Genomic DNA, 14,728 nt, shown 5'->3' with positions numbered 1-14,728 from the left:
CCTCGGTTAACGAGATTTCGGTCAACGAGTTACCTTCCATAAGATTCTTAACTTCGGTTAACGAGCAATCCCTCGATTAACGAGTTTCTTACGAGCCGACCTCCACATGTTCTAGCTTGCATTTGGCGGTCCACCAGCTGTAGTATTAGTCGGCCAATACAGTAATTGGTTCTAGGGCTTAAATTCCTTCCTTTTAGTAAATATCAAGAAGTTTATACTACCGGTATTCAATAATTTTAAAAGTTTAATATTAAATTTTTTAGTCAATTTAACAATTATTGAACACAATTGAAGGTAGGGTCACTAGTTTGTGGCACGCCATCCAGCCTGCCAACACAGCATACTGGCGTCAGTCTTTGTGTCTTTTCAGTGGAGGTAACATCTTGCTTGAGACTCTCTTCAACTAAATGCTTTTTTTTTGTGTTTTCAAGCAAATTATTGGTCATTTTGAAATTTATTTTACACATTGACAATATATAATGCAGCGCAGTGTTGGTTTAAAGAAAATAATCTTGAATTACACCGAGAACTAAAATTTCATGGGTGAAATGGCGCCATGGGGTGACTTCTCTTCCACCCCAATGCCTTCTCTTCTCACTTCTTCTCCACCCCCATTCTAATTCCCATCATCATCATCATCATCCAGGAGCCTTCTACATACACACCTCAAAGTAAGTGTACTTTTCTACCTTTTTTGTTGAATTTAGGCAATTTTCGATGAGTTGGAACCAATTACCCAAAAACCCATTGAAACAATGGTTTTGGTTAACGAGTTTTTCAGTTAACAAGCAACCTTCTAGAACGGATTGTGCTCGTTAACCGAGGGACCACTGTAATAATAAAATATAATAATAATAATAATAATAATAATAATAATAGTGTATTAATAAAATAATAATAATAATAATAATAATAATAATAATAATAATAAAGAAAACAAGAATGAAAAAAGATAAAAAGTGAAAAACATGACCTAGACCTATGAATTATTATTATTATTATTATAATTGTTATTATATTTTCGACCCCCAGGCCCCAATGTGGGTCAGTGACTTGTGCCCGCACGCACGCACGCACGCACACACACACACACACACACAAAAACTCTGAAAACCGAAAAATTCTGAAATCTGAAATGCCTCTGGCCCCAAGGATTTTGGATAAAGGATTGTCAACCTGTATACATCTAAAATCACTTAATTTAAGACAAAATAAGAAATAGAATGACAATATGCAGTAAATGAAAGTAAAAAATAAGTCATCAGGTAAATAAAATACTGTAAATTTCAAGTTTAACCCCGTTCATATCGGTGGGCATTCATAAGTTGAGGGCCTCCTGCACAAAACAATTTTAACGGTGAAAACGGTTATTGACAACCAGACTTCTATCTTATTTTCAAACCAGCGAGAGATCTCACATTTTTTTTTATTGTTAATGTAGCAGGAGGTCCCTGGGTTACATACGTCCGACTTATGAACATCAGCTGATACAAACGAGGTCTAATAAAGTTAAACTTTAAATGTACATTATATTTTTAAAAGAATAAGCCCACCCAGACACATTAGACAATGCATTATGCTTCCAAAATTTTTTCCAGGCAGTAGTACCTCCCGTTTGATAGCTGCCTACTACCTTTACCTAAGGACTTATTTTTTACTTTCATTTACGGTAAACCCTCGCACTTCCGGACTTCTCATATCTGGATTTCAGTTAGTCCAGACGACGTCTGGATGTAGCAAATTCCTATTCGGTCTCTCTCTCTCTCTCTCTCACTCTGAATGCCATGTTTACTCACCCGCTGCTAAAGTGGACCCAGCCCGCATCTCGCTACCTCTTGATCATGCCCCTTTGTTATTCCTCGTGTATTTTGTGCCTGATTTTTTGTGCCTTGTGACTGTTGTGTAGTAATGGCACCCAAAAGAAAGTGCACACAGCTTACTATAGCTCAGAAGCTGGAGCAACATGCTGCCATGAATATGGCGTCGCTAAGCAAACGTTATCTGATATACAAAAGGGTAAGGACTCCCCACAGTCATTTACAATGAAATATAGTCCTAATTCTTCGACCTCTAAGATGACTGTTGGAGACCGCAAGCTGTATTAAAATTAAAAGGAGGCAGGTTAAAAAAATACTGTATTGATATACAGTAATAACAATACTGTCTGTAGAGTAATACTCTAATACTGTATACAGTAATTGTTATTGTTATTACTGTATTATTATTTATAACCATCATTACTATTGTTATTGTTATTTCCCATGTCAATAAAGTCCATGTACATTATTATGATTATCGTTAACGCGCCTTCGTCCCCCAATTCATTCGGACACCCTCTCCCCACTAATAGTCTGGAAGTGAGAGGGTTTACTGTAGTGTACTGTATTTTGTCATTCTATTTCTTCTTTTCTCTTAAATTAAGGACTTGGGCGATGATATAGTGGGATTTTAAACAATGTTCTGTAAGTACAGTATGCACAAAGGGATGTGTTTTGACTTAAAAACATTTGTAGGAATGGAACTAGTTCATAACCAGGGGACTGCCTGTAATAGTGTTTTATTAACCTTGTTATCTACTTAAAGACCTTAATTGTTGAAGAGCAGATTCCATGCCCCCGATGCAACCCTTGGTTATTAGAGAGTGGGAGGATGAGCAATCGTGTACAAGATGCGTTCAGTTCCTGACCAGACTTTTCTCTCTGACCGCTCGCGCCCCCCAGTTTAAGAACCACTGCTTTAAACAGTCCAGGTAAGCAATGTTATCTCAACCCCCCCCACCTCCTCCCAAGATTTATTTTTTCGGGTGTTTGCATTTTCCGGACTGGGGTACGACTGTATTATAAATAATAAATAACACCCAACAGAATAGCTGACATACAACAAAACACATCCAATTAGCTACATGATGGAAGCCAAAGGGAAAAGCCATTTTGGGTTACAGACAACTTTTCAAGAATATACCCTTACCATAACTGAACATATCTCATAAGTGTTAAAATCCTAATGGTGAATGAATGTTGCCGGTGATTACCTAAAATTAAAAACTAAATAACAATTACTTACGGGCAAATTTGGGAAGGGTGGGGCCATACTGGAAGGATGTGGCAGGTGTGGTGGTGGTAATTTAGAACCATCAGATTTTTCTTCTTCACGTCGCTTCAAACAAGCTGCCTTAGGATTCAGATTACGCTCTGGAGGATAAAAGTAGCAGTAAATCGGTAACTCTTTTATATACCAGTAGTTTGAAAATTATGAAAAGGAATTTAAGGATCTTTTCATTTCTCTAAATCTTTATAAATTTTCCCACCCACAGCAGGGTGATGTATCAGTCTACATCATATAATTCTGACATGTTATGGGTTCTTTGAATTCTGTGATTTAGATATCCAAATTATATATATATATATATATATATATATATATATATATATATATATATATATATATATATATATATATATATATATATATATATATATATATATATATATATATATATATATATATATTTATATATTGTTAATGTTACAAAACACCACTAAAAGTGTTCACTTACTCCAATACAATGTACACTTATCCCTCTGTACTCGCAAGGGTTACGTTCTTGAAAATCGTCACAAATCATGATTTCGTATATACAGTACTGTACTGAATTTAATACCTTATGGTAAAAATAGGATATGGTACCATGGCTATCAAGATGATCATATTTGTCATAATATTTTGGGTTAGAAATTATAAACATTTCAGAGATGGTGTTGATGTCATTATAAAATGAGTTTTTTTTATTCAAATTAATAAATTTTAACAAAAATAATTATTTTCTCTACGTATAATTCAAGTCTGAGATTATAAATAAACATGTAACTTATATCACTCAGGATATTATAGTTAACCCGTAAAACCGTTTTTTTTTAATACAGAGCAGGAGTAAAAATTACCAAACTCTAATGTGACTTAGATATAATGAAAATATACTATAAAACTATAGAATAAGAAAAATTAAGAGCATAGCTGTGTGTGAGAGGTGAATGTATGTGGAGGCAGTGAGCTGTACTGCGTGGCCAACTCACCCACGTCCCTCCCCCAAAGTGATGTCACGGCATACACACACCGTCTCAGTCAGCTGGTTGACTGCTTGGCTGAACTGTGTGGCATCACACCTAAATGATGGTTTAAGTGTGGAAGGAGCTATTTTTTGTACATAAAATATGTGCTTCATATTTTATGATATGCTGTGCATCAATTTTATTGGTTATCGTAGCAATTTTTTTTTAACAAAATAGTTATAGAACACGCGAATGAATGACTTGTGTTGCGTTTGGGTTGTTGGACTAAATTAGAATTTTTACTGAACAGGACCATATATCCGGAAGATTCAGATAGTTAGAATTTGGATAAAAGGAAATGCACTGTAGATTAAATAAAGTCTTCAACATTGAATTTACCATAAAAGTGGAACGTTCTGCATACAGTGGCATGACATGAATGGGGGAGGTTGTCGAGTGTTATTGGGTCAGTACTGCAGGAATCAAATTTTACCAGGGAGTGCTGAATATTAATTCTGGTGCCCTATATCAGGGGTGTTAAACATGCGGCCCATGGGCCACATGCAGCCCGACACACTCTTGCATGCAGCCCGCAGCCCATTTGCTGCTCCAGCCTTACCTTGAGGAGCTAAAACTAAATAGTGAGTGTATCCTTCAGCTGAATAAAATAGTCTGCTGTTTCCTAGAACAACATACTCAATCAACATCACCAATGAAAGAACAATAAGACTAGAGATAGTTTTAACGGTTAATTGTGGTTGTAAGCGTGCCACTGTACGAGTTGTGAGACGGGCCGACTGACTACTGTTTACGTATACACTCCGTACAGTACTGTACAGGTATTAGACATGAAAACTCTGACGCAGCAGGCTCTCGCTTGGCCAGTCATTCAAGTACTAGTCCTGCATAGTCGCTCGAGGCAGTTGGAACGTTGCAAATATCCAAAGCAGCAGTGATCATTGTTTTTACTTTTGAGCTCATAATTATGTTTTCAAAGAAAAGAACAGTTAATGAAGAGCGTCGGATGGTACAGGATAAGTGGAAAATATTATACTTTTTTGTTGAAATGAATGGAAAACCAACATGCTTGATTTGTAATCAACAAGTTGCTGTGGCCAAAGAATACAACGCTCGAAGGCATTATGAAACTAACCATGCTATGAAGTACAATAAATATAGTGGAAAGTTACGTGAAGACAAAGTTAAGGAGTTGGAGCAGTCATTGAAAAAGCAGCGGTCAGTATTTAGGAGTGTTCATCTAGTCAGTGATGCTGCAGTTAAGGCAAGTTACAGGATTGCCCATGAAATAGCTGTCATCGAAGCCGTTTTCTGAGGGTAACTTTATAAAGAAATGTATGTTGATGGCTTCAGAAGATATTTCCCCGGAAAAACGTCAAGCATTTGCAAACATAAGCCTCTCAAGAAATACAGTTGCAGAAAGAATTGGTGAATTATCAGAGAATATTAACAGTCAACTCAAAGACAAAGTTAAGTCCTTTACTGCATTTTCAGTTGCAATTGATGAAAGTACCGATGTAAGTGATGTAGCACAACTTGCAGTTTTTATATGTGGTGTGGATGAAAATATGCAGGTAACAGAAGAATTTATGAAACTGGTACCAATAAAAGGAACAACAACAGGTGATGACATCTTTGTGGGTTTGGTAGGGGCACTGGATAAATTAGGTGTTGACTGGGCACAAACTGTGAGTCTGGCTACAGATGGAGCACCGCAAATGGTGGGTAGAAAAGCTGGCATGGCAACAAAATTAAAGGAAAAACTAATAGCTGTGAACCCGAACCATCAAATTTATAATGTGCATTGTATTATACATAAAGAAGTGTTGTGTAGTAAAAACATTAAAGATGGATAATGTCATGGATGTTGCTATAAAGACAGTGAACTTCATACGCGTGCAAGGTCTGAACCACAGACAGTTCAACTGCTTATTGGAGGAAAATGAGAACACACACGGACTGCCATATCACACTGATGTTCGCTGGTTAAGTCGGGGAGCCGTACTGAAGCAATTTTATGAATTGCGCAGTGAAATACAGATGTTTATGGAACAGAAAGGAAGGGATCTGCATGAACTGAAAGATAATGAATGGGTTCAAGATCTAACTTTCATGGTGGATATTACACAACACTTAAATTACATGAATACAAAGATGCAAGGACGCAATAAATTGGTGACAGAGTTTTATGACTGCATTCGTGCCTTTGAGATGAAACTTCAGCTTTTTGAACGGCAAATATCAGAGAGTAATCATTCTCACTTTCTGACCTTGAAGTCCCTGCAAGGCACACCTGAGTTTCATACTGATATCAACACAAAAAAGTACTGCATCAAGATTTCCAAATTAATGAATGAGTTCCAAGAAAGATTTGCTGACTTTAAAAGACTTGAGAAGGATTTTTTCTTCGGGACCCATTCTCTGTTGGTGTTAATGAGGTACCAGCACATCTTCAGTTAGAATTAATTGAGCTCCAGTGTGATTCTGTGTTGAGGAACAAGTTTTCGAGTGTTGATGTTGGCACATTTTATCAATATTTTGGACCAAATTATCACAGGATTAAATATTTTGCCTCAAAAATTATGTCAATGTTCGGAAGTACATATGTCTGTGAACAACTCTTTTCTGTGATGAACTTGAACAAGTCTCGGCTTCGGTCTCAACTTACTGATGCTCACCGTAATTCAGTACTGAAGGTTGCTACAGCTCAGTCGTTAGTGCCAAACTTTGATGCACTGGTCCATACCAAGAGGTGTCAATTATCAGGAAGCAGCAGTAGCAAACAATAAGATTGATCAAGGTAAGTAAACACTTGATTTATTTGTTTGTCTTTATGGGTTTCGCACGAGCACAGACTAAATCCACCTTTCTTATTTTGTCGTACTACTCACCTAGGAGGTGATTGCGAAGTGCTCATAATTATGTTACTTGACCCGCATACTGTGTACTCATATTAAATCTGGCCCGCCTTGGCAAATGAGTTTGACACCCCTGCCCTACATACTCTGTGGTGCAATGTACAGCACCTTACTGTGGTGCTACAGCACCCTCCCTTCCCACGTGGAGTGAAAGAAGGAGGACGGTGCGGCACACACAAGAGAACTGACTAATGGCAGTGTGTGTGTGTGTGTGTGTGTGTGTGTGTGTGTGTGCAGGAGATGCACATCTGCCAATCGTCGGTAAAAAAAAACATTCACAGCCTCGCGGATAACTGAATTTCAATCGCAAATCTTGAATAAAGGGGGATAAGTGTATATATTTATATATTTATATTTATATTTATATATATATATATATATATATATATATATATATATATATATATATATATATATATATATATATATATATATATATATATATATATATATATATATATATATATATATATATATATATATATATATATATATATGAAGGAAAACTTTCCAATTAAACATCAATTCATTAAAATCTACAGTAAAGAATTTTTTTAAAAGAAAGAAAAAACTATCCAAATATATAATTATTTAACCTTCAATAAATGACTGTTTAAAAGCAGGGTGTCTCATGAAGACAGACACAATCTAGTATGTTGCCTGAAAGTTTGTGGTTTAGATTCTAAGTTATGTATCTCCTTTAAAATATCTGATTACACATCCTCTAGAGTCTAGACTCACTGACTTTTATTATAATTATTTAGAGAAATACAATATAAATACATCTAAGATAATCATAATGTCATTAACAGATAATTATATAGACTTGATTAAAATTCTTACAGATAACATTAACAAAAACAATTTAAGGAAGGAATACAAATGAAAAGTAAAGAACAGTGAAAATACATTTCTTGTACTATAGTTACATAGAAATTAATGAACATTACCAGCTAAAACCCAGTCACAACTCCTATAACATCTAAATTTAACAAGGACAAAAATCCAAACATGCAGCACAGGCTTACACAAACATTATTTAGGCAAAAATAAAAGGAAAAGAAAAGCAAAAATAAATAAAATAATTACTTCAAAGAAAAATGGAAGAAAATAAATCAATAAATTTATAAAAAAAAGCCGTTAAACCAACCATCCTTTACAAGGATCAAGACCATTCAGTAAAGATAAAATATTAAAAGATGATATATACTGTATAGAGAGAGAGAGTGGGACACAAGACCAAGTGGATGATATCTAGTAGGTTTATAGTAAAGGATCTAATACCAAGGAAGTTTACTCCTAACACTTGTGAAAACAATGGGCTCATGTTAATAATAAAAAATACATTTAGTCATTGAAGAACTTGAAAAAATTCAAATTCTGAAGGCTATTATGAAAAATTTTGAAGCAGGTAGCCTGCCATCTCCAACTACTGTACACCAGCATTCCCCTATGTTGGAAGCAAAAGCTTAGCAAGAGGTCTTGACATGATAAAGAGTAACCAGCTCGATACATACTTGAGCATTTAAGTGTCCTTTACAAAAATCCATTAACCCTCAATTATGTGATGCAATCAGAGCCAAGATACGATGTGCAATATTGATCCCCAAATGAATATGAAGGATAACATAGTAAGTTTTAGTGAAAAAAGGTCCTTTACTCACAAGGCTCCTCAACCATCTAGAAAACCAGAGAGATGTGCATTTGAAAATTCCTATGATAAAACTCAAGAGAAAACCAAATAAAATTTAACCGACTAAATAGTTCCAAAAGATATTTCACACAGCTGGGCTGATAACTATGTGATTTAATGAAGGCATAACATGAGACACCAATGACTGCACTCAGTCTATTAGTAACAAGTGTGTACCTCTGACTTGCTGTTCGAGCGACATTATAACATCAACTGCCATGTTGAGAATACCCAGCTTAGTCTGGGGCTTGTCAGTTTTCAGATGTGTCATACACATCCTCCCCAGTTCCTTGAGAGCGTCGTTTATGTCACGGATTCTGATCCTGGTGGATGAAAGAACAGGTGATGGTGTGTTAGTGCTATTAGTTAGTGGGTGGGTAAGAACCCCAAGCTGGGAATATATCTACCCTACCCAACACTCATTTCCAGCCACCTATACCATACCACAACCACTTTGGTCTTTTAACACTTTATTTGTAAAAAACACTTGCCTATTGTTCAAGTGTGCCTGTGATATCAAGGCATGTGGTTGTGGGATTGGGAGGGTGTGAGGGTGGGTGAGGGCAGTGTAGCCCCCAGAGGTAGGGTCAGCATGGGAGGCTTACCTCTAACCTGCTGCTCCAGAGTGGTGATCACCTCCACTGCCATGTGCAAAATGTTTAGCTTGGTCTGCGCCTTATCATTCTTACAATGGATCATACACATACGACCTAATTCCTTAAATGCTTCATTTATATCACGAACTCGTACTCTGAAAGGCAAAACCGTAAATGTCATCATCATTGATAACCAAAGGGATTTCAGATGTGAAAAGTGCTTAAATGCACTTCACGAAATCATGAAGCACGCAAAAGTTTAAGGGTGTATTTAGTTACAGACCATCTGCGTATGTAAGACAGTAGCCCCTTCATATCTGTGTTATTTGGTAGTTACAATTAATGAGCACATTTACGGTTTCCAATCTTACTCTTGACAAGAATTCAGTATATACTAAATTTGAACATGCTTGCAATATATATATATATATATATATATATATATATATATATATATATATATATATATATATATATATATATATATATATATATATATATATATATATATATATATATATATATATATATATATATATATATATATATATATATATATATATATATATATATATATATATATATATATATATATATATATATATATATATATATATATACTGTATATCTGGAAGTGAAATATTTATATATTAATAAAAATGCACATTATCCATAAGAATGAAATAAAGTAAAAAATAAAAATAAAATCAACAACACCCAATATGAAGGGGAAATATTAAATACAAGCAGAGCAAATGAAGAATCCAAGAAAAAGAACTTCATGGTGAAATTAAATCTTATTTTCTTAATCTAAAAAAGAAACCAATTAAAAAAAGGAGACAGGTGGTAGATTTTTTTTTTAGAAGTTGCCTTCCAAATAAGAGAAAATTAAAATTGTGTAATCCATCTTGAGCAGAAAACTATGTGCATGTGAAAAAAATTACAGCACAGTAGTCCCTCTATTAATGAATGGTTCAAATAACAAAATTTTGGTTAACAAATTAGCTCCCATAAGGATTTTCAGTTCCATTAGCGAACAAATTTTCTATTAAAGACAGCCTTATAAGAAACACACTTTGTTGTGCGCATCAGCTGATCGGCTAGTCCGCCAATACAGTAATTGGTTCTATATTTACCTTCGTTTCCAGTGGAGTAAATATCAAGAAAGTTGTGCTCTTGAATATTTTTTGCATTTTTTATACTGTATTAAAATTATTGGTCATTCTGAAATTTAGTTAGCATATTGATAATATATACAGTACAGGGAACAGTTTTTGTGTGCCCTTCAACTGATTGAATCACCCACCAACGCTTCTCAGTTTAACTTTGTTTACAGTGGAGTGAACATCGAGTTTGTTGGTCTCTTAAATATTTTTGCATTTTTACATTAAAATTAATGGTCATTCTGAAATTTAGTAAACATATTCATAATATACAGCGCAGAAATTATTATGAAACATGAAGAAGGCATTAAAACCAATGCACTCTGTAAAGAATATGGCATGTCATCATCGGCTGCCTCTACAATCAGCTGTTTGATATGTAAACAAAGCTGCCGGGAATAAGACATACACACCTCAAAGTAAGTTAAAATACAGTATTCTATTGTTTCTTATTTATTATTGTACAGTATACTGTACAGTACAGTATTTAGTTTATATTTAATGTTTTGTTAATTTTATTATCGGTATACAGCACTTTGTATGTATACTTTTTCTGTGAGTTGGAACCAATTACCCAATATTCCATTGAAATAATAGATTCAGTTAACAAAATTTTTGGTTAACAACCGACTCTGTGGAACCAATTGTGTTCGTTAATCGAGGGACCACTGTATATGAATTACCTTCATTTCAGTACAACTTTTTATTTTATTTTATTTTATTTTTTAACGTTTCAGCCTTCCTGAAAAGGAATATATTTTAATTTTGAATTATGGTACCTCCCCAGCAGTACTCAAAGTAGGTGACAAGAACTGAATCTTTCCTGAACACATTAAACATGTACGTCTTCCCAATTTATAACAATATAAAGAACAGTAACTGAAGAATGTGGTAATGTTAGTTCAACTACTATGCGGGTGAAGCAGTCATCTTCTGCCTCCACAAAGTGAGAGAATTTCAGGTCTAATGATATCATTATCCACATATACTAAGCTGGAGATGGTTTTATATTCTTCCCAAACTACTGTACTGTATGTCTGCTATTTATCATTTTAAAAAATTAAGTTTGTGGTTAATCTGATAAAAATGTCTGAATTTTTTATTAATTCCCCAATTCACACTGGTTATAAGCATTTATAAATTCCAGCATTACTGTATAACATATGTGAATTTATTGGGAAAGGGGCATGGATATTTTAAGTAACAAGTACTAGGTGCAGATAAATGAAAAGAAGTACATAAGCAAGGCAAACATAAAAATGGCCAATGTCATTGCCAGTATGACAAGGATTTGAAAAACGAAGTGTATGATACGAATAGATTAAACAAGCAATCATGAATCGGGGCTGGTTATCAAATATCAAGAAGAAAATAAAGCATCTCTTACTTATGATGAAACTGTTTAAAAGAAGAGGTGTAGAGATCAAACACATCAGGACATTTGCTGGCTTAATTGTTGGGAGGGGGATTCTTTGAACCCAAAATACAGAAATAGAAATAAACTAAAAGAAATCAAGAGTGAAAAAAGATATATATGTTGTGTTGTGAAAGTAAGAGAAACATTTGAGACCTGCAATTGTGTGTAAATGAGGCAGAAAGTCAGTCTGACCAGTAACCTGGGACTTGGTCAGACATGGGCTAATCATAACCTGTAATCGTAATACATGTAGATTCGATTTCATTATAAGTTTTAGCAAAGTAATTATAATCGCTATCAATTACATTCAAAATGTAATCGTAATTACAATTACTTTCACAATTACAATAGTAAGTACATACTGGTACTTCATTTCCTTTTCTTACAATGCTGAGCTCATGATTTTCAATAGTCATCTACATTCGGTCCTTTATAAGACTCTGCAAACATTCACCAACCATATTATGTCTGTAATATTCTAGCGGCTAGTAACAAAATATCAAGTCAGTAAGAGTTAAACATTTGTGCTGGTAATCACCGATTTACATCTAAGCAAACTAAGAACACGCTAACGTGCAGACTTAGGCTAATAATTTTATCAATTTTATCTTACTGTTATTGATGTACAATATGTATTGTACATTTTAATTGCTTAAATGAATAGCATTAGATTGTTTTTATTTTTGAAACTATCTTTGATATAATACACACAGTAGGTTTCAAAACCTTTGAGGTCTAATGCTTATCTAAGAAAAAAAAAAGTTAAATTTGAAATTTAAAATTACAGTATTGTTTTGATAATCTACATTTACTGAAAGTAATGTCTTAGGTATATCAGTTTACCATACATTTAATTTTATCAGAGCACTAAATTACTATGCTCTAATAAGCATGTGTGTTAATAATATTCTCAAACTTCAGAACACTTCAGAGTTATTTAGGTCAGATACATTTCTATACAGTATTTATAATTTCCATGTTAATCTCATTAAAATTTATACGTATCCATCTATTAAAGATTTTGATTTTTTCTTGTCTATTAAATGCCCGCACCATTATGTATAATGCATTATGTCTACCATTTTAATCTCCCAGAAAATATTATTTAATTGTACCAGGTTGACAAATGCCCGCACCATTATGTATAATGCATTATGTCTACCATTTTAATCTCCCAGAAAATATTATTTAATTGTACCAGGTTGACAAACAGTACAAAATTGAGTACAGGTATTTGTAATACATTTGTTTATTTATGCACACTCCTTTTCAAGTAATCATGATTGCGATCATGATTATGCATCATGTAATAGTAATCGATTACATACATTTTTACTATAATTGTAATCATATAATTACCATGTAATCAATTACATTACTGATGTAATCACCCCATGTCTGGACTTGGTCACAATATTTGTGATGCCATATGGCAGCAGGGTTTACCATTAGACAATACATAATGTTTCCAATATCTTCCCAGGCAGTAGTACCTCCCTGTTTGATAGCTGCCTACTCCCCACTGCCAGCAGGGGCAAAGGGTGGCAAGTGCTCTTGCAGGTAGTGGTAATTTTATTTATGCTTGCTGAGATGGGTGCAGTTATAACATCAGTTAAACTTTGTTTTTTTCTGATGATTAAGAGGGTTTAAGGAAATTGTAAATGTGAATTCATATTTATACAAAATCTTCCCTATGTGCAAGATTTATTGATCAAAAGAATTTTTAAGATAAAAGCTACTAGGAAGGGAGAAAGCCATATGCTATGAGCATATGGTGTGCAGAAAAACTATAAAATAAATGCTTCTCTAAAGAATAAATCAAATTAGGTGAATAGAGGATTGAGTAACTACAGATGAATATGAAATAATATGTACAGGTATACTGTACACTATTACCCTAAGGTGCTAAAATACAATCAAAACTATCAGAGGAAAGACCTGTGAGGAAGAAAGATCCACTGGTTCTACACATCAAAATTATTTTGAACTACAGTGCAGTATAATGACTCCTCAGGTCAGTTAATAAAGCATTCATGTTTGTCACAATCCAATGGTCATGGTTCAGTTTCTGACTGGGTTGGAAATTTAAGTTTCATCCTTAAAAACTAGTCCTCATGCATTCAATGATAAATTTGTACAGTACAGCACAGTACAGTACTGCATTTCTGTTGTTAAATTCTTTAAAGCAGCTTACCCCAAAAATAAATTAGATAAGGGTAGTTCTCTAACTGCTCTCAATAACCTGCTGGGATGTGAGGTTATAAGAAATGTAAATGTATATGTTTGTGTTTATTTATGGTATCTCATAACATGCCTATGAAATAACACAATGATCTGACTAAAGAGGAGACTGGTGCAGTCTCCTCAATTTCATTAAACTGGTACAGATGCATAATGATATACATATACTGTAGGGTGTCCCAGAAAAATGGCACTATAAAGAAAGTGTCACAAGAACACTTTATTAATATTGTATTCCCATCTCATCAATTTTGTTGTTGTTGTTTCAGATACCCTCAAGTTTTGTTTCAAGCAACCAAACATATGAAGGATGTCACAATTGACTCTAAATCAAAGAACCAAAAACTGAGTTTTGGCACCAGACAAAAAGTGTAGTGCGGGTGCAGCAAAATTTTTGTAACATTTCAAAACTGCTAATGCTCCTGATAGGAAGACTCATGGAACTGTTGCAATGTGAACAAAGGAAGAAGTGGGACACGCAAGACAGCTCGCACACCTGAAAATGTGAAATTGGTGAGGGAGTCGTGCATCAGCAGTCCAAGGACATCAATTTGTCGACTCACTGCAGAGACTAACATTTGGAGGTCGTCGGTGCAACATATCCTTCGGGCCGACTTGTATGCATTCCCATAC

At 34.4% G+C, this 14,728-nt stretch overlaps 1 protein-coding gene across 10 annotated transcripts in view; it reads right to left on the bottom strand.

The window, feature by feature from the left end:
• LOC121861465 (transcription factor 12-like) overlaps positions 1–14,728 on the bottom strand; it is a 71,473-nt gene that overhangs the window by 2,324 nt on the left and 54,421 nt on the right. For 7 of the 10 annotated variants that reach the window (XM_042359200.1, XM_042359202.1, XM_042359207.1 and 4 more), the window contains 2 exons: positions 8,856–9,001; positions 3,064–3,191 (listed from right to left, as the gene is read on the bottom strand). In XM_042359200.1, the coding sequence (XP_042215134.1) occupies positions 3,064–3,191; positions 8,856–9,001 (274 nt within the window). Of the gene's footprint in view, positions 1–3,063; positions 3,192–8,855; positions 9,002–9,283; positions 9,430–14,728 lie in introns of all 10 variants that reach the window. The other 3 variants (XM_042359201.1, XM_042359206.1, XM_042359208.1) reach the window with 1 other exon arrangement.

This window comes from Homarus americanus, unplaced genomic scaffold (assembly GCF_018991925.1).
Source record: "Homarus americanus isolate GMGI-L3 unplaced genomic scaffold, GMGI_Hamer_2.0 scaffold24260, whole genome shotgun sequence".
Lineage (NCBI taxonomy): Eukaryota > Metazoa > Arthropoda > Malacostraca > Decapoda > Nephropidae > Homarus > Homarus americanus.
Note: the sequence above shows the minus strand (reverse complement) of the source record. Positions and strands in the feature narration are given on the sequence as shown.